Below are 20,720 nucleotides of genomic sequence, written 5' to 3' on the forward strand. Positions count from 1 at the left end.
GTGACAGGAAGCAGTAAGGCTTCATACCCAGTGAATGTAATTCTGTATTTCCTGTGAAATAGCTAGAAGAATGTTATGCTGACATGGGAAGTGCGCTTTATATCTGGCAGTGCTTTTTTTTTTTTTCCTCTGGAGTTTTTATTTAACATTATTGGTGGTGTGTCATGTGAAACTGGAGGTTTAAATGGTGTGTGGTGGGCTTCTTTCCTCTCACAGGTATATAGAAGCAATGGTGCATTGTGCCAGCTCTCGGCACCCAGCAGCAATTGTTGATGATCTGCACTGCAAAGTTCTGCGAGATGCTGTACAGAACAGCAAAACAAGCTTCTCAGAAAACGTAAGAAAGGGAACAAGAAAAATGCATAAATTGGAAAGAAAATTGTCTTCTCTATCTTACATAGAAAAAGTTTCAATTAAATTCAGTGTTTTGAGATGCAGTAGCTAAATGCTATATTAATTTGGAATAATTTTTTTTAATCTTTTGCCTAATCTATTTGTATTTTTATAATCCCCTGTTAAATGCTGTCTTTCAGTGACCAGAAAGCTCTCTTACAGGAATGAATTTTTTTCTAATTTGGACAAATCTAGTCAGTAGCTTCAGCAATTTGCATGAAATAATACATTCTGTGCTTAGAAATTATTATCAATTATATTCTTATGTATTGTATTCATATCAGCAATGCAGCATCATTTTACAATACTTAGGGAGATAGTCTCTGTGAGGTAGAGGGAAGTTTAAACTAAGCTGTGAAAGTGCATGTGGTTTTGTGTTTTTTCATTTGGGGTTTTTTTGCGTTCATCTGTTACCTTAAAAAATTAATCTAGTTTGAAAAGGATTGTATGGTAGTTCTATGGTCTCAGTTCTTTCTGTCCAAGTGAATGGCCATATCTATATTTTGTCTTAGACTTCACAATGTAACAGATGCTAAATATTTGCTTTGTAATAAGGTTTTCTATGTAACTCTCTATGTAACTCCTTATGGATCTAGACCAACTGTATCTGTAAGTGCTACAGTCCTTGTTCTAGAAATCATGGTATTGTGCTTTAAATGAACTCAATCTCCTGCTACTTCAGCGATAACTGACTATCAGGTAACTCTTTATCTTAGCAGCTCTTACTTTCAGTGAGAATAAATTATTTTTTCCCCCTCTCCCAGTTATCTTCCAAGCAGGATATTAGAGCAACAAAAATAGACACGACAGGAACAACAAACCAGGGACCAGCACAGACCAATCTCTCACTTAAGCAAGATAATGTGACAATTAAAGGTCTTCAGGCCAACGTTACTGTACCAAAGGTAAAAACTAAGGTTGGACCAGATGAGGTCCTTGAGGTCCCTTCCAACCTGGCATTCTGTGATTCTTTGAGCTTTTTGTTTGGCTGCTTAGAAGACCCAGGCTTCATAAATTACTCTTATTTTGCTTCATTATTAGTTCCTCAAACGATGTAATTGTGCTGGATAACGAACGTTTTCAAGAGAATCGACTGTTATGTTACATCTTCTAGATGTGTTGGTTCTCACTTTTTTCTTTTTCATTTTACTGAGAAGTATAAGACACTGTTGTATCAGAAATTAGTGATGTGTACTTAATGTAACATGTTTTTCCAAATTTCTTTATTCTTTGGGGGAATTCTACATCTAGGTGAACCTGTGTTTGCTACAAGCATCTGTTGATGAATCCCCAGGGGTTTCTTCTGGCAAAACTGTGACTCACGTTTCATTAGTAGCTTTGTGTTTTGATAGAATTGCTACGCAAGTTCGTATGAATAGGTAAGAATAATGCATATAACTATGGCTCTTCCTTGTTTAGTCAAAAGACTTAGTGATGCCAATTTTTGCTGTTTTGAGAAGTATTTGAAAAAGTTGTCATGACTGAATTAAGAATTAAGATGTCTTCTATATTTTACGAAATAACATCTAGTATCTGACTAGAAATGCAGCTTCTTTGAGAAGTGGGGGAATCCTTCTGGAATAATTTTAGAACTTCAGTTCTAACTCTTCCTTGCTTATATGTCATGCTGGCTGAAATTAAATTTTTCAGTAGTTTTCTAGCAAAGCATTATGGATCTTCTGTCTTACAAAGAGTTCTTTCTATCACTGCTGTGCCAATGTCACTTAAAATTTTAAACAAAAATAATCAAATGAAATATGTCTGAGATTCGCCTTAGTGTTTTTTCTCCCTTATATTCAAAGGGGTATAGTTGAGGAGACTTCAACCAATGCAGAAACTGGGAGGAATTCTGTGACATTCGATCGTTACATCCAAACCAGTAAAATGCAGCCCCAGTCTTCTGGCTCACTGAGATCCAATGCTGGAGCAGAAAAAGGAAAAGAAATTGCTGCTAAATTGAACATCCGTCGCGTTCATGGACAACTTAGAGGCCTTGATACAACAGGTAAGCCTTTTTTTTTTTTTTTTCTTTTTAAGTTGTGGAAATGTCAGTTTTCACAGAAGCAAGTGGCTATAGTAGGCCTTGATCTTGTAGTTTGGTTGTGGGGGTTTTTATTAATGCAGACTAAATAAAGACACCTGAACCTAGAGATTTTGCAGATACTGTAAAAAGATGTTTAGGATAGTTGCTCTGAATTGTTTTCTGTTATTCTACTAAAGTGCTAGAATTAATCTTTTCAGCTACCACTTTTTGTCACTTGATATGGGGAAGAATTATACTTATTTACTTTCTTTCTCCTTTGTAACGATTTCAAGATAGATACAATGTACCTGTTGTACTGATTCAATTTTGATGGGATCTCTACTAGTTAGTGCTGCGTTTTACTCTGTCCTGGAAAGAATAGGACATGAGTGTTTTATGAAGCAAGTAGGATTAAAAGCCACAGAATAAAGAAAAAAGCAAGCCACCCATGTGCCCTGATGAGTGAACAAACAAAATTGAAGGGGAACAAAGCAGTAAGGGAACATTAAAATGGCTAATTCCATTTTTACTTAGCTATGAGTAGAATCTTAGCAGTAGTGTCCTGTGTTAGATATGCTGCAGACATTCAAGAAGGCCAAGTAATTTTTTATTTACAACCTAGATAAATCATCATTTGCTACTTAAAAAGTTTGAGAAATGTCTTCCTCGGGATCTTAACATTTCATGTATACTGCAAAAGTGATGGCAGTTAGAACGTGGGGGCAGAGAGTGAGGATTGGAAGGGGTATAATTTGTTTCTGTGTAGTTCTCCTCAGTTTGACATTTAGCTCTGTGTGTTAATAGGCAATAGGTATAAAATTATTTAAAATGTTCTTTCAGAAATGTCACTAGAAGAAAAGATTTATATTTAAGCTAAAATCTAACATCAAAGAAATAAAGGAAGTGTAGTATTCTCCTGGATTTTAGACAGCAAAGATCATAATGAATTAATAACTGCTTGAGTCTGTATTTTCTTAGGGATTGGTGAGACTTGCTGCTTTGCATCCTGCAGACATAGAGGCAGACATGCTTCTAACCAGTCCTTGAATTAAAATCAGTAATTTCAGGCCAATTGCCAGTTTGAGGTAAAAATCTCAAGAGCTTGTTAGTACATGTCTTTGTACCCATTACTCTACAAAAGAGATCAAGAGACAGATGTGCTAGGATTGGGAATGTCTCAAAGCTCTAACTTTGTGTTGGAATGCTAAATGGACAACACTCCCAAAGCACTGTAAACTTCGGGGAGCTATTTGAAGATGTAAAGTTTTTTTCATTTTGTAACAAAACAATAAATATGTTTGTTTTCACAGACATTGGAACTTGTGCAATAACAGCTATTCCTTTTGGGAAATCAAAAGTTCTTTTTACTTTGGAAGAGTTGGATGAGTTTGCTTTTGTGGATGAAACAGATCAACAAGCTGTTCCAGATGTAACACGGATTGGTCCTAGTCAAGAGAAGTGGGGCTGGATAATGTTTGAGTGTGGAATTGAAAACCTAACTATAAAAGGTGAAGATTATATAGGCTTCATATTCTCTTGTTTAATGAAACTGCTAACTGTTCTCTTGTTAAGTCTTTCAGTTTAGCAATTATTTGATTAGAAATTGCTGAATATAGGTGATGCTAAATAGTACATATGTGTTGTAAATAAATAATATCACACAGTATATTATACAATAAATGAACTTTTAGTAATCAATACCACTTCTGAAAAAATATATAAAATTATTTTAGCAGTTTCTGAACTTAAAGCAAAGGTAGAAACTGAAGCTTTCACTAATAAATGATCTTGCAATCATACCCACAGTAAATATCTGCATATGTGGCCAGAGTTTTCTTTTGGGCAGGGAAAGCTAGCTTCAAAAAGAAAGCAAAACCAACTAACCCAGTATATATGTATTTTCTGTCACCCAAGTTATTATTTTCAAGGAGTAGTGTTTAAAAATAGTTTTCATGTGAGTATTCTTCAGCTTCTTGGAACAAACTGTCAGGAGCTCTACAACTAACTGTTTAATTTTACAAAAGTTGTAGTGGTAAATTATTGAGTAAAATGTTAATGCATCTTGTTTAACCAAATTTGTGTTGATTTCTCCTCTTAAGTGCTTATCTTAGAGATGTTTATGCACAGCAAACATTTACAGTCTTGGTATATATGCTTTTATAGGAGGAAGACAATCTGGAGCAGTATTGTATAATACTTTTGGAGTCATGGGTAAATCAAGAGACACAGAGAGAGGTGGATTGCTTGCATCAAATAACTCTTCAGATTCTCCAACTGGTAGTGGTTATAACACTGATGTGTCTGATGACAACCTTCCTTGTGACAGAATAAGTCCCTCTTCAGATATTAATGGAAATTCAGTTTCAGATGAGCAGGTATGAACATACTATGTAGGAAACGATTGGTCTTGGGTTGTTTTCTGGTTTTGTTTTGAAGTGATTAGCACTCAAAATACAAAATCAACAATTTAACCTGATGTCTGTCTGTGTGAAGTGCATCCATACTGTCTACTTGCACACTAAACTCTTCTGCAAGGTCTTCCTGGTGTTGTCTTGAAACACCTGATGGGCAGCAGTAGTTTGGGATTTTTTTGCCTAAATGCCTATGAAACTCTTTCTTATGAGCAGTGCAGTGTATGGTATGTTTGTACCTTTCAGTTTCATAACTTTGGAAACTTTGACTTTGTGTTTCCTTTTTTAAGGATGAAGGGGTTGAATCTGATGATCTGAAAAAAGATATACCCTTGATGCCTCCTCCTCCTGACTCCTGCAGCATGAAGTTAACAATCAAAGAAATTTGGTTTAGTTTTGCAGCCCCTACCAATGTGCGCTCTCCAGCCCATGTATTTTCAAGGTATAATTTTACCTGATTTAAAAGAACAAAGTAATAATTCCACTTGGTTAAATATCAGCTTCATTTGGTAGATTCTGAGTGTCATTTCTATAATTTTTGAAGCTTTTCTGGAAATGAAAATTTTGGAGTTTACATGTTTCAAAGTAATGCCTCATGTTTTTATTGTTGTCATTTATACGGAAGTGTTGCTACAAAAAATCCAGTTAGATGTGATTAAAAGAAGAAAAGATGAAAAAACAACAAGAAAAACTTCTGGTGAGACTGAAATATATGAAGGAGAAAGGCAAAGAGGGCTATTTGTTTCGAGTAGAAGAGGTGCTAGAGAAGAGAAATACTGGATGCTTTTGGTATTTAACCTGATGTTTAACCCATGATCTTACTGTCATTGTGTTTTGAAGTCCAAGATAAATATTTCCAAGATGGGAATATTTTACTTGTTCTACAAACAAAATACGAAAAACTATCAGTCAGTAGTTCAAGCTCAGTAGGTAGCTATAGATGAGAAAATTCTCTTTGTGGTTTTGCTTCAGCCCTTCAGCAAAAAATCTTTCATGATATATTGTGTAACAGCTAATGTGGGGTTCAATGAGTGATGAGAATTTCAAATGGTATGATTTTAGTTGGGAATACAAATGGGAAAAGAAGGGAATAGCAGTAGCTGGAGTGGATGGAATCATGAGTGTGTGAGTAAGTAAAACAAAACCTGCCTTAAGTACTTTTCACCAATTTTCATTTTCTGGGAAATAAGTTTGTGTTTGGTACTTTGTAATATGGCTCTGTAGTATTCAACCTATTTGGTCTCATAACAGCATCAGAAAATCTTGCTAATTGCTGCTGCTGAGCGTGAATGTCTGATTCTTTCTTATTTTCTCCATAGGCAGCTGAACCTCCTGAGCACTGCAACTCCTGCAGTGGGTGCTTGGCTTGTTCCCATTGATCAAATGAAATCATCATTAAATAAGCTAGAGACTGAAGGAACCCTGCGAATCTGTGCTGTTATGGGTTGCATTATGACAGAAGCTTTAGAGGTAAATGACCTTTATAAAATCAAGTACCAGAACAGAGCAATGTAATACATAATATATGTTTGCTTGGGATTCTGGATATTTTCACTGATGAACTTATAGCACCTCTTATGAGCCTTTACTTCCAGAATTGGTCACAAGAACTCAGTAAATATTTTTTAAATAGGGAAGTGTGTTGAACTATTAAATATTCAGAGTATCTTTTGGGAGAAAATTTGAATTTCTGTGCTCCTGCATTGTATTGATTAATTGTGTGTATTGGACCTGCTTGTCAGAAGAAGGGAGAACAAGCACAGTGAGGGTGAAACATTCTAGCAAGAAACACAGAATTAACAATTTTTTTATTGAGAACTGGGATTAGTAGACTTTTTATGACAAATGAGTTGTTAATTGATTTGCTGAGGAGCTTTCTGGTGTGTAGGCATTTTTCTGCTGTTCATTTAGTTACCCCCATGTAGTGGGAAGTCTTGGACATGATATGCATTGTTGAGATCCTGTCTTGCATGGAAAGATTGATGAGCTTAATATCAGGCTAGTTTTCTGCTGTACTCAAGAATCAACCTTTGTAACAGTCTCTTATTGCTGCCTCCCTTCCTGGTGTTAAGCCAAAATTAGGGAAGTGCCTGGTTTTTCTTTAACTTGGAATAAACAGTTTATTTGAAAATCTCAGGCAGCTGTGCATGTATGTCTGTTATTCCAGAGGTAACTTTACAAAGTCTGTGATTTGAATCCAACCTTGTGTTTTATTACTTCATATAAATAGATAAGCATCAAGTATGATTTTTTTCACGTACCCCTGTTTAAAATAAAAGTAGGCATCCATACGGCAAACGTTTGTTGTAGAATTTAAAATGGGGTTTGAAGTTTGTGGTATCATAAGTGAAATCTTGTAGTGGATGTGTGTTGTATTTGCAAGTATGTTCATATGTGAAAAATGGTTACCTTTCCATCTAGAATAAAAGTGTGCACTTTCCTCTGAGAAGCAAGTACAACAGGCTTACCAAAGTGGCTCGTTTCTTGCAAGAAAACCCTTCTTGTTTGCTGTGCAATATATTGCACCACTACCTTCATCAAGCAAATTACTCCATTATTGAGGATGCCACCATGGTGAGTTACGCTACAAAGAAATTGGTGTGTTGGTTTTGAATGTACCAATTCTGATGTCTTAAATTAGGTAACAGTTTAAGGAAAGTTACCAAACCAGAAAGTATAACCCAAACTTGTATATAACCTTAAATTGATAAGTGGGTATGGCTTCTCTGATTTCTTTTTCTTTCAGATCTGCTTTTTATCTTGTGGTCGGTGGATATGCATGATTTTTATTTCGTGATCTTATTCGTAAATACATGAGAAATCCTAAACGAAAAAGGCACGTCTTTAAAATTGTTTATGGCCTTTTAATCAGATTTCATTTTTCTTAAAGAGAACAACAAAGTAGTAAAAATTTCTATCTGTAGTTTTAAAATTAAATAAATCTCAATTATTAAGGCAAGGACATGCACTCATAACCTTATTCCAGATGCTGTCCCCCAGAGCAAGTTTTCATGTCTTTTAGAAATACTTGGATAATGCAGACAGTTTAAGAGCTAGAATTGTAGAAACTTTAAAACTTAAGAATTTAATCTTTTTTCTTGGTGACGTTAGAATGTAGATGTCTGGATTGTAGTGGTAAATAATTCTTGAACAAACATATTAGGCATGAGGAGTTTTTGTTCCTGATTTTGTGTCATTTTCATAATCCAATTCCATGCCTGTCAGATTTAAACACTGTGTTTTACAACAAATTCAACTGAGAGCCCAGTGATCAGAAGTAGCAGAATTGTGGCAGAAGTAGCACTGCTGGATTTGTGGTCAAAATAAGAAGCTTTTTTTCTTCGTTAGCACAATTCAGTGATTTTTATCAAAACAATCCCTATTTTTTTGCCTCAATTTTTGGTTTTTAAAATAGTGCTTGCCAACAACGGAAAACAACCTGATCTGTTACATTTCACTCTTATTTCTACAGTTGATCTGTTGTGAATTTTAGTCCATAGTTCAGAGCCTTATCATTACTTCAGTAGTTTCATATTTGATAAACTTGTTTGCTGTTATTTTTGCTCCCTTGGGCTGGATCCTCAGGTCATGTAAATTAATCTATTTACTGTGTTCAATCAAGCTATAATTTTTATCTGTTCACACTATGGCTTCTTCTATCTGAATGGACATTGTATGTTGCCAGCATGTTTCTGTCTAAACCTCTTGAGCAGAAAGATTTAAAGGAGTGCAGTCTTTTTTTTTTTTTTCCCCCTCAGTCTACCTCAAAACGTTGTGATACAGATTTTTAATTTCTTTCTTTATTTAAGAGTGATGGCCTTCCTGCCTTAGTAACCTTAAAGAAAGGTCTAGTTGCTTTAGCAAGGCAATGGATGAAGTTCATTGTGGTGACCCCCGCTTTTAAAGGAGTCAGCTTACACAGACCAGCTCAGCCAGTGAAACTACAGACAAATCCCTACCATGAGCATGAGGATGGACTTGGATTAGACAATGGAGGGGGTCTTCAGAGTGACACAAGTGCTGATGGAGCAGAGTTTGAATTTGATGCAGGTATTTGTGTTCTTTTGTCTCCATAAAAATTCATAAGGCCGAGTAGCTCCTGTCAGAGCATTTATATCTTCTTTAGTTTCAATGCTTGAATACGTTATATTCTTATTTAGAATCACCCAAGATGCTTTTTTAGAAACATCTTCATTTTGAAACAGCTGCTGGCAATAATAATTATAGTACTACAATAATTCTGGTTTGGAAAAAATAAATAAGGAGACATCTCTTTTTTCACTTGCTATGTCTTGTTATTTCCTGCACAAAATACATCAACTTAATTATTTACTAGCTTGTGATTCAGCTTTTGTTGTGCAGCTTCTGACCTTAGTTAAGAATTGTAACATGCAATTCTGTTAATTCTCCCAGGGATAGTTTCAAACCTACCTTCTTATTTTTTCTCTGGGAAGACGTATTTTCTTTAAAAATAAATAACTTTCCTCATTTTTACTACTTCATATGTGGTAAATTTCTGTAGCCAGTTTACAGATAGCAAATTTAACATAAGCTACTGTTTTAGCTTTATACTTGTTTTGGAGCTGACTTAATTAAGAACCACAGATAGGAAGGGTATAAATAAATGCATGTTGTTGGAGCACTCTTTTTTTGCTGTCTTGAGTTGACTTAGGTTTTTTGTGTTTGTAGCACCTATATGCAGTGTTACTGTACTCAGAAATACTATTTTTATGGTTTTCTTTCCCCAAGTAAAAGTTATGTAACAGGGAGTGTCCTGGTTTGAGCCAGGATTAAGCCAATTCTAAAAAATCAGGAAGAGAATCTACATTTGGTTAAAAGCCAGGCAGCAGTTACCAGCTTAAAGAGAGGAAAATCAAATGTATTTTTGTGTGAAACTTGTATGTAACCATACAATATGATGGAAATTTTTGCCACCCCTCCAAAATGTCAGCTTTGGTTGAGCAGAAACAGACTATTGGAACCAGTGCAGTATTTTTTTTCCCCTGTATTCTTTTTTTCACCAAGAACTTCAAAAGTGGGAATTTTGCTGCCTTGTGTAGATGTACTTACAGATGGAATTAATGCAAATGTAAGTGTCTTAATCAGCAGAAGGAAATGTGGCAACTTCCTTATGACCTGTAGGACAGAACAACAGTTGTATGATATTAGAAGGACCTAAATATTTGTGCTCATGTGCAGGTGTGTATCAGTTTGGAAGTTCATGGCTACTCGTAAATAAACGTACCTAATAATAGATAATTTTGTTTCCCTATATATATAAAATAAAGAATAATTATTTGCTTCGTTCCAGCTACTGTCAGTGAGCATACTATGCTCCTGGAAGGAACAGCTAATCGTCCTCCACCTGCTGGTGGCTCTTCTGGGCCTGTAACTGGTGCTGAGATCATGAGGAAATTATCCAAGACTCACACTCACAGTGACTCTGTTCTGAAAATAAAGGTAAGGTTTTTTGAGCCCCATACACGAGGGGAAAGTGGTTTGTAGCCAGCCCATTAAGAAGCAGTTCTGTACACTGCAGATGAAGAAGTGCTTGTCTAAAAAGTAACTATACTTATAACTGTAACACATGGGAGGTGTGCTTCTTCCTTTACAGAAGTCATGCTTGATCAGTTGGTTTATATTCTACATCTGCTTATTGTTTTTCTTGACAATTAACTGCAGAGTCATTCTTAAAAACAACATATGTGCATCACTGAAGGATGTACATGAACTTCTCTTGGCTTCTAATCTATTTATGGAAGCAAAAATGAAGATTTAGCTATTGCTGTACAAAATTTACAAAATGTGGCATATAACCTGCCCCAAATAAAGAGTTACTTGTCCAAAACTTTGCAGGAATGAGAATTTTCTAGTTACCATGTTCAGATCTCATATTGAGACCAAATGTCCCTTCCTTTTTACATTTTATGCAGTACTTAATTAGTTTCTTTGTTTTTTCCACAAGGGTATACATCCGTATCATTCCTTAAGTTACACTAGTGGAGATACTGCCACAGATTCACCGGTGCATGTTGGTCGTTCTGGACTGGCAGTCAAAGAAAGTCCAAGAAAAGAGAGTCTGCTCAGTTATCTTACTGGGAGTTTTCCTAGCCTGCATAATCTTTTGGAAGGGACTCCTCAAAGAAGTACAGCTGCAGTTAAAAGCAGTTCTTTAACAAGAACAGGTATGATGTAGCATAAGTAAGCTAAAGGGAGGGGGAGGGAGGATTGATTTTACTTAATGATTTAGAAAAGATACTGTATTTGCACTACGAGTTGTCATTTCTGTTTAAGATCCCACACAAAATAAGAATCATAGTTTTTAATAGCAGTTCCTAGGCATTGCTGCACCATAACATTTGCTAGAAGCAAACAGTGAATACATCAGGTTGGGAAAACAAATGACAGCTAATACAAAGAAAAAAAAAAAAAATTCCTTTTGCTTAGCCTTGCTACTTTTTGAGTAAAAATACATAATTATTTATTTGAGTCTTTTTGAGTTAATAAGGAAATTACGTGATCATACTATATTTGTTGTTTTTTCTTGACCTATTAAGAAGTTTAAGAAGTGGACTAAAACTAATGTTCCAGTAACTTAGTTTGTGTATAATAATTTTCAAGTTTTTAATAATGGCCTTTTGAAGTTTGTAGAAGTTTGAAATACGTACATGGAAATATTTTTAAGTTCTATATTATTATTCTGAATGCATTGTTATAACTCATAAAGAGAAACAGAGACATTTGATACTGCATTTTCTCTAAAACCTCTCTTCTTTGCTGTCAGGGAATGAAATATTATTCAGAAAAAAAGGTATTTCCTTTTCTTAACTCCTTTCTTGTAGCTAATGGTAGAGATGACCAAATGCAAAGACAGTTGTAGTGCAACATCCGTTAATGTCATAGTATGACTTCTGTGGTAGCCATCTGTAGTGCTGCTTGACACATAGTTTATTGGAATACATTTTAAGTACTAGGCTTGTCAGTACTGTCAGTAAATTTATGCTGCATTCCTGTTTTTTGCTGACTTTGATACAACAAATGCTAAAGCTTCTGATTTATCTGTATAGGAAATACTGTGGCCACAGATATGTTATCTGAACACCCTTTGCTGTCAGAACCATCTTCTGTGAGTTTCTATAACTGGATGTCCAATGCTGTGGGCAACAGAGGAAGTGTAGTACAGGAAAGTCCAGCCACCAAATCTGGACACAATAGTCTTCCAACAGGTATTGCTAATTAGAGCTGAATTTAAGAGGTGATTCTGGGTTGGCTGTTCCTGTGTTTACTGCATTCTTTTAGAAAGTAATTGAGTGAATGAGTTAAGTTCAACAGACTTAAGTACTACTTGTGGGACTTCTCAGAAAATCAGAAAATTAATATATAACCTCACCTGCCTCCAAAAATGTATCTTTTTCTTATATTTGAGAATGTAGATAGCTTCCAAAAGCATGTGTAGCTGCAAAAAAGCTAAGCCATAAAATCATACTTAGTTGCAGACTTCCTTGGATTTTGTTAGCTGCTTTTAACTTAATTTGCATAGGCTGTTTTGTAATGAAGATTTTGTACACTGGAATCCTTGCCCTTTCTCAGTTCAGTTTTGAGACTAAACATAAACATCTATCTTGAGAGTAATATTATTCTTCAGATATGGGAAGTGGTCAACTGATCTAAGGGAATGCAGATAAGAAAATATACATTACTGGAAGTCATAAATGTATTGAAGAAATAAATGTGTGACAATGTATTGCAGCTTGTTTATTCTTGTAAGCCTGTTATCATTCATAATCCTTGCATGTGTCTATCTTTTCATTTTCACTAATACTAAAATTGAATGTTTCTTCTATTAACTGACTTTCAACCATAATATATTAATCTCAGGCAATAATAAGTTTTGGTTTGTTTTTAATATCAAGAAAGTAACAGGCTGATCCTACAAAGCATCTTGTCCTGTACATATTGCTTAACTGGTGTTACTCCTCTGTAAACTGGAATGTGTCTCTCTGCAAAAAGAATTATAGGGTAGAAGTATAGCTTTCAATTTGTGTCTTTTTGGGGGTTTTTTGGTTGTTTTGTTTTTCTAGAAGATGTATTTTTTCCTCCTGAAACTGTAATGGTTTATTCACAAGTTCCTGAAATTACACTTGATGATTTTTAACTTGGGCAGAGATTTATCCAAACCATTTTTCTGTGAAGGTGTGTAGTTGTGGCTCCCTGATCAGGGCTGTAAGCTTGAGTTTTGAAGAATCAGGATGAATTTAAATCGACAGAGCAACTCTGTCTCATGGAGGTTGAGTTCAGGCCAGACTCAAGATGCTCTGCCCTTGTGCTGCAAGTCTGATTGTCCCATGAATAGAGCTCTTTTTATGAAGAGTGTATTTAGCTAGAGACTAATCTATAGGTATCTAATTATTGGATCACTGGGATTAACAAAACCCAGAAGCTTTCAGCACATTGAAAGCTAAAAGCGAGTATCTGCAGCTGTGGATAATCTTTGCTTTTTGTTGATGTTATAGGCTACTTGGCCTAAAAGCTGTTTCAGTTTAAACTGGAGTTAAGTGGCCTATAGAATGCAATACAGACAAAAAGTCCTTGGGAAGGAGGGCAAAAAGAAGGAAGTATTTTAATACTTTCTAAATATAACTTGGACTGTCTCTATTACCTGTTTCGGCAATATCAGACTGTTTCTTTATCCTGAAAATGACACTTTTGTGAGGTTATAGACCTGACTGTCGATGTGTATGGCATGTTTCTTTATAATTAACCTTGCTGAATTAGTAGAATTGGTAGTGTTAAAATTTGCTGTGGTGTTAGTGTTCCATGGGTATTTATTTTTTAGGTGTGGCACCAAATCTTCCTACAATACCCTCTGCTTCAGACTTCAACACAGTGTTGTCTAGTGACCAGAACACCCTGGATGGCACGCACTCACAGCACAGCACCAGCCAAGATGACATTGCAGGTGTAGAAGAGGGCAACCAGGGGTTTCCTGCTGTCCAGCTGGCAGATGCACAGGTAGGGGTGGTTTGCCGATGCATTTTGGAGTTCAGTAGGAAAAAACTAGTTAGTACTCAAAAAAAAAAAGTTCATCTTACAATGAAAATATTTTCTTGTTTTTGTACATGTTTCTTATGCATTCCTATGCAAAGATGAAAGGCTCAAGAAACCTCGGAGGTGTCCTGTAACAAACTTGATGAATGGTGATTAATAGAACGTTGTTCTATAGCTTCAAATAACGTATGGGAGCATTTATCAGAGTAGTCCAGTTCTCCAGAGTACTTTTTACTTGGGGGGAACATAAAGAAACCTTGCTCTCATTCAGTCCTGTCTTGCTGTGTAGTCCATAAAGCCTGTCCTTTTTATCACCCTTTTCTGTTTCACAGTACTGTCAATAAAACAAAAATGTTCTCTATTATGTAGCTGACATTGTATATATTGTAGATCAAGAAATGATCAAGCAAGAATGTAGGAATAATCTAGACAGCAAGAAGTAAATCAGTGGCTCTTGTTTTGTAGGTTGTTTTCAAACCTCTTCTAAGTTACACGGGAATCCAGTCTCAGGATGCAATGCCACTCTGCTACAGAATGTACTTTGGAGAGTACCTTTCCTTCTCAGGAACTTTGGACTGCCTAAGAGCAGACATTGTTGATTCAGATACAGCAAAGGAAAGAAAAAGCAAACGAGCTCGAAGGTATGTTGTGAGGTATTGAAAATACATGTATTGGTTAGAGAACAGAAACTAGGTTTTTCATGTGAAGAATTCCAAAGCACTACTGTAGAATAAGAAGCAGTCCTTTATTCTTTTACCTGTTTTCTATTCCTGTTAGAATATTTATTTTTATCGTCCTGTGGAATGCTATGGAAACTTGAAATACTTAAACTTCAGCTAATTTTGAAAATTGGAGATTGGGGTAGGGAGACCTGCTGGGAATAATAGTGGGGGAAATCTGTGAACCTCTGAAATGCAATTTTGTAATTAATCCTGTAAATGAGGTTGCTACTTTTGGTGTAAATGCTGAATCCTGCCCTTTCTTATTTTGGACAAAACTTCAGGTTATGGTGCAAAGATGGCATGCCAATCTAAGTGTACATAGAACTGAATGATTACTATGTTAGTAGCATGCAATAAGAAAGTACAAAAGTTCTTTTTTTATATTTGGAACTAGGGTAGGAAGATCCTAAGGGAAACAAAAGATTGGATTCAGTAAATTAGATGTACCACTGTGTAAAAAGTATTTGACTCCCATAAAAGAAACAAAGTAGTAACCGGTACATTTTCTTTCCTCAGGCAAGGAGCTGTCAATCTTCCTCCTCTCGAATTCAAACCAGCTTTGATGTTAGAAACTTTCAGCATTAGTGCTGTTGTAATGGAGAAATCCATGTGCACACCTCACAACTCCACCAATGCCCTTTCTTTTCATGACTTGAATAAACGCTATTATAATACTTTCCACTGTAATTTCACAATTTCTTGCCAGTCCATAAGCCAGCACGTAGACATGGCACTGGTTCGTCTGATTCATCAGTTCAGTACAATGATTGATGACATCAAAGCCACACAGACGGACATCAAGCTTAGCAGATACACAGCTGGATCAGCCTCTCCAACACCTACTTTTAAGACTCGCAAACACAGAGACTTCCGCTCTTCTGATTTCAGCCGAAGCTCTCGAGGAAGTCTTAATGGAGGTAACAGAGTGAACAACACCAAGAGCAAACGAACAAACAATGAGAACAATAAAAAAGAGACACGAAACAAGAATTCCTTGGGGAGGTCAGAAAGAAGAACTTCTAAAGTGTCCAGGAAAGGCTCAAAAGATGTAGTTGACCACATGACTATTCATATGGATGACTCTGACTCTATTACTGTGTCAGAACAGAGTGAACCTTCTGCTGAGTGCTGGCAAAACATGTATAAACTATTGAACTTCTATTCACTCATTTCTGATCCAACTGGGATTTTAGAAAAGTCTTCTGAAACTTTTGGGCCAACAGGTAAAACTCGTTCATAAATACAAGTAATTGCATGTGTTCTTCTACTCAAGTGTATTCTTCTAAAGATTGATCCAAAAGGTGGCTTATGAAGGATGCCTAGCCCCATCTACCTTGCATCAGACCGGCAGGTGGTGAGGTCTGGGAAAGATCTTGCAATTAGTTCACCAAGGTGGTGTACAAAAGAAAATGAGTATTTTTCTGGCTTTGTAATTTGCTTTGATTCTTTCTGTCCAAGACTTAATCAAATACATGTTCATTCATTGATGTTAAATTCAATCCCTTGATATTCCTGTGCAGCTCTGTTAAGCTGGATTTTTCACTGGCAGTGGGAGTGTGTTAAGTGAACTTCTCTGGTTGTTTGTGTGCAGAGTGGATCAAGTTTGTTCCTCTCTAGTTGCTATTTTGTTTTCAAGTGGCTAATGGAAATGCTGTATATTATAATTCCTTGAAAATATGTAAATGCACATATAAGTGATTCTGAGGGAGATAATTTCTGCCCTGGGAATGACTGAGTGAAAAAACAATATCTGAACCTAGTTTTGAAGCAAGAAAAGGTGAAACACTGTTTATGGTGAAGTCCAGCAAAGATTATACAGGTATTTGGGCTGTAATTTCACTCAAAGCTTTGCGTTCTGGATGATTATTGCTGTCTATTTCCCATGTCTTTTAGAAAGCAGAGTAAATTTGAGAGCTGAATCATCATAATTCTTTCTGTTGGTGAACCTGACTATGCAGGAGATGATTTAGTTACTAGTTAGGCATATTTTCTTTGGACTTCTTTTAACTAAAAAATGAAAATGGAAAACTGACAAAGTGTCAAATGAGAGCATCTGTTAAAGAGAGGGCATTATCTTTCATGCACAGAATATCATATCCACAGCTCTGATATCTGCACAAAAATGTAAATTTTTCTTACATTATTTTTTTACGCGCCAAGTGTTGAAAAGAAAAACTTGCTTATCCAAAAATAAATGATAAGAACCTTTGACTGTGAAATGATCAAAAAGAAACAGGACAATTGGAAACTGTCAGAGCATTTTTATTGTAAAACAGTAAAATCACATAAACATGAATGTTTATATAATGTCCACGAGAATATGAGTAATAATGAAATCACATTAGTCATTACTGTCCCCATTGTGTCTTGGCTTTGGTTCAGACGCAGAGTTATTAGAGTGGAATAAGCAAGACCCAGATCATTTGCCTCAAGGGTTTGCTTGATGTGCAAGGTACACGATCCTGGGTTTCAAATGCCCACATAGGTCAGGCACGTCCAGGATTACCTGAGAGGAATCCTCAAGTAATTCCTTTGCACTTCCCCAGGTGTTCGAAGCCCGACGGAGCCTGCGTGCCGAGTGGTGTTTGAGAACGAGCAGGAGAACGGCCGGGACGCGCAGCGGAAGCGCAGCCTGGTGGCCGCGGAGCCCCAGCATGTGACTCTGATTGTCTTTGGGATAGGAATGGTGAACAGGACACACCTGGAGGCAGACATCGGTGGCCTCACCATGGAGTCGGAGCTGAAGAGAATCCACGGGAGTTTCACCCTGAAAGAGAAAATGAAAGGTGGGATAGAAGCTCAAGTGGACTCTGCAGTTAAATTCCGTCACGGCTTTATGTGTTTGTGTACCTGTACCAACATGTGTGTAAGTGTGTGTGTCATGTGTTTTCTTTGTAAACAGGTGTACTTTGTGTCTGTGTCTGGATAGAATAGTAACATTCAGCAAGCTCTTTTACTAGGGTGCTGAAGGATGTTAAAAGGATGCAAGTTTTTCCAAAAATGGCACAAAGGAAATTCTTTTAGAAGATAGTCTCTCGTTTTCAAAAGCTTTCTTCTTGTCACACTTTAAATTTTATATTACTTAATGTGACTACTAAACCTGTAATTTTTCAGTTCTTTTCCTTCTACTGTGTTTCTGAAAGCAGTAGGCATCCCTGGAAGTATTTTACTGAATGATATGCTATTAAGTATCTTTTTTTCTCAGATGTACTACATCAAAAGATGACAGAGACATGTGCTACTGCTCACATAGGAGGTGTCAATATTGTCCTGCTGGAAGGAATTACCCCAAATATCCAGTAAGTATGAAGCCTGACAATTTAAAATTGTTCAACTACATAGAAGTTGTGTGACAGTATGTAGCTTAATATGGAGAAAAGCACTGATGAAATGTCTTCAGGAAAAATCTGTGAAGTCATAGAATTTGGTGGCAACCACGCAGCTGGGTGGGCTTGTATTTGACTTATAAAGCTTGTTGCATGTGCCCCTGGACAGGAGACTTTTCTATGAAAGGTGTATCTGAGTAAACTGAGAAGGGATACAGTGAACATGTCAGTCTAGGGCGCCCAATTCCACAATCTTAGACGTAGCTGCATGAACATGAATGCTCCAGTTCCTTTCTACTAAGAGATAGTAATAAGATCAGAACTGATTGCAGGGTCATGGTTAAATGACCTGGCAGAAAAATCATAGGTGTCAGGTCCTCTTATAAAAATAAATTAAATATCATGTAATGAGAGCTTTCTGCCCTGATTGCATTCCAAGTGGTGTGCACAGAGAAACTTCAGCACATTGTGTGTATTGTGTTTCTTACGCTTCTAATTAATTTTTGAGGCCTATATGTTCCACTAAACAATACAAGATTTTTAGGAAGTATTTAACCAACGGATGCTGATTATTCTCATATTATTCCCTATATTATTTCTTTATTAGATAACTTTTTGAACTCACGTGATGCATGATTCTTTGTTTTATTTTTACAGTTCTAATATACATTCTCCACCCTTTATATAATTTACACAACTTGGCAGGAGAGGGAGAGAGAGTAACTTCATATGCATGAACTTGTAGAATTACTTGCTCATCTTCCATGTTGCTGTTGATTTTTTTTTTTTTTTTGCCAGGTTCACAAACTGAGGAAGAGCATGTATTATTTTCCTTTGTCTCTAGCTGAACTTTTTTTTGTTTGAGTTGCAAAACAACAGCTGAACTACAGCTCATTGTAATGCAGATCACTCTCATGAAGTTTGAGTGTTAGTTGGGTAACCCTCAGTATGTGATCTGGTTTTAGAATATTAATGTTATAGAAAAGGGGCTAAATAATGTGACTTGAGTCTTTCTTCTTTTAATTGCTTTTTAAGTGTGTTTCAGAGGGATAAATAAAAGTCCCAATCTAACAGCCATGTAAGGTTTCTAAATGTGTCTCTCTTACATCATAATCTTACTGAGCTTCCATATAGGGAGGGTATCAAAGGAAAGAGGGGAAGTAATAATAAATGTTAAACAACAACAGCATCAAACAACAAACCTTAACAAAACCAAACCCCTCAACTTGGTAAATTTGAAAATGTCATATTGTGGGTTACAAGTAATTAACTGACTAATTTTGCATGAATGTTTATTCTTTATTTGCTTTGTTTTTGTTTTTCTTGCTTTCTCTTCAACCTTCATATGTAGACTGGAGGATTTTCCTACATCTCCTACAAGCACAGCCAAACAAGAGTTTCTGTATGTCATATTATTATGTTTAATAGTCTTGCAATTAACTTTGTGTTGTGTAGCTAATGGCTGCATTCCTACTGTATGTGATTGTGTAGGCAGATGTTGCTTGAATACATTTCAGTTTGACACCTAATATTACCTAGATAAGCTTTGAATGTACCGTGCTAAATATCTGTTTTAAAAGCCCTTGTGTATGTTAACCATCTAGCTTTAGGGGCTGTTTTAATGAGGTGAAATATTGCTTGTAAGGTAAAAACAGGTTAGATTTGCTTTGAACTTGATAAGGAAATGCTGTGCTTGGAGTGATAGAACCTGTTGTGATTTCAGCATGAATAGGACCATTCCTTTTTGTCTTTATTTATGTCTATGCTGGGTTTAATTATTAGGCATGCTGACCAAGTTATGTTAACACAAAATATTTTGCTTAAAACTATGCCTGTCCCTCTACTGCTAATGAAAGTGATCCTCTTTGTGTCCCCCCTATCCCCAGGAGTGAACATAGTTGATTTTCCTCACAAAAGACATGTTTTCTTTCTAGTTGCTTTCTGACTTCCTGATGCTAAAGTCCAGAGGGTCCCACTGGCAGAGTGGGCAAGGTGGGAAATGGTACACTGGCAGCCTAGAAACCCTGTGACACACAGTGACCCTGCAGTACTCTGAGACTAAGCTTGCTTTTTTTTTCCTCCCCCTCATCCCTGCAGCAGTATTCAGAACATGGGTTTCTTTTGCTGCGTTAGATCACCAGTGTGTATCTTTTAGAAGGACTTAGTACTGTTTGTTACAGCATTTGTGTATATTCAGTGTTGTGATAATACAGGATTAACTTAAAAATGTCTTTATAGATTATAGCTCTGGAAGGAGAGGTGATGGACTATAAAACTGCAAAGGGTGTAAAGAAAATATTCCAATTTTTGTACCTTTTTGTCTGGTAGCAACATTAAACCAGAAAAAAAAAATACTGCTGTTTTCTGAAGTACTATTTATTTGTAATATGTTTTTCTGAAAATGCTTGTGAATTAAGTTTTGTTTCCTCTTTCACGTTTCTGTAAATTCTTAAATATTTTGAAGCTGTTTCTACTTGACAGTCTACCCTACAATATTAATCCACAAGTGCTTTAGATCATTTGTAGCTCATGTGTAGCTGTGAAAATCTGAAAATATTTCTAGAGTTTCAGTAAATGAATTGGGTGTTGATAGGCCTGTGGTTGTATTGCAGTGCTGTGTATTTTTTCATTATAAGCAGAAGGATGGTTTGGATGCAGATGGACGATTTCCATACCTAGGATACTTTCAGCTAGCTGGTACTTGTAACATCAGAATAAGGCACTCTGTGTTAGGCCTTCACAGAGGAAACGTTATTTAGGGAGTCCAATTCATAGAATATTGTAGCCTTCACCATGA

The 20,720-nt window shown here is 36.2% G+C and overlaps 1 protein-coding gene across 11 annotated transcripts in view; it reads left to right on the top strand.

Moving 5' to 3' along the window:
• BLTP1 (bridge-like lipid transfer protein family member 1) overlaps positions 1 to 20,720 on the top strand; it is a 115,605-nt gene that overhangs the window by 53,447 nt on the left and 41,438 nt on the right. For 9 of the 11 annotated variants that reach the window (XM_051616576.1, XM_051616574.1, XM_051616575.1 and 6 more), the window contains exons 31-49: positions 217 to 337; positions 1,158 to 1,298; positions 1,645 to 1,772; positions 2,196 to 2,398; positions 3,727 to 3,924; positions 4,580 to 4,791; positions 5,118 to 5,269; positions 6,147 to 6,297; positions 7,249 to 7,401; positions 8,637 to 8,877; positions 10,139 to 10,287; positions 10,793 to 11,012; positions 11,895 to 12,053; positions 13,664 to 13,839; positions 14,341 to 14,516; positions 15,114 to 15,820; positions 17,144 to 17,383; positions 17,803 to 17,896; positions 19,275 to 19,325. In XM_051616576.1, coding sequence (XP_051472536.1) covers positions 217 to 337; positions 1,158 to 1,298; positions 1,645 to 1,772; positions 2,196 to 2,398; positions 3,727 to 3,924; positions 4,580 to 4,791; positions 5,118 to 5,269; positions 6,147 to 6,297; positions 7,249 to 7,401; positions 8,637 to 8,877; positions 10,139 to 10,287; positions 10,793 to 11,012; positions 11,895 to 12,053; positions 13,664 to 13,839; positions 14,341 to 14,516; positions 15,114 to 15,820; positions 17,144 to 17,383; positions 17,803 to 17,896; positions 19,275 to 19,325 — 3,672 coding nt within the window. The remainder of the gene's footprint in view (positions 1 to 216; positions 338 to 1,157; positions 1,299 to 1,644; positions 1,773 to 2,195; positions 2,399 to 3,726; positions 3,925 to 4,579; positions 4,792 to 5,117; positions 5,270 to 6,146; positions 6,298 to 7,248; positions 7,402 to 8,636; positions 8,878 to 10,138; positions 10,288 to 10,792; positions 11,013 to 11,894; positions 12,054 to 13,663; positions 13,840 to 14,340; positions 14,517 to 15,113; positions 15,821 to 17,143; positions 17,384 to 17,802; positions 17,897 to 19,274; positions 19,326 to 20,720) is intronic. The other 2 variants (XM_051616577.1, XM_051616578.1) reach the window with 2 other exon arrangements.

This window comes from Apus apus, chromosome 4 (genome assembly GCF_020740795.1).
Source record: "Apus apus isolate bApuApu2 chromosome 4, bApuApu2.pri.cur, whole genome shotgun sequence".
NCBI classification, from domain to species: Eukaryota; Metazoa; Chordata; class Aves; order Apodiformes; family Apodidae; genus Apus; species Apus apus.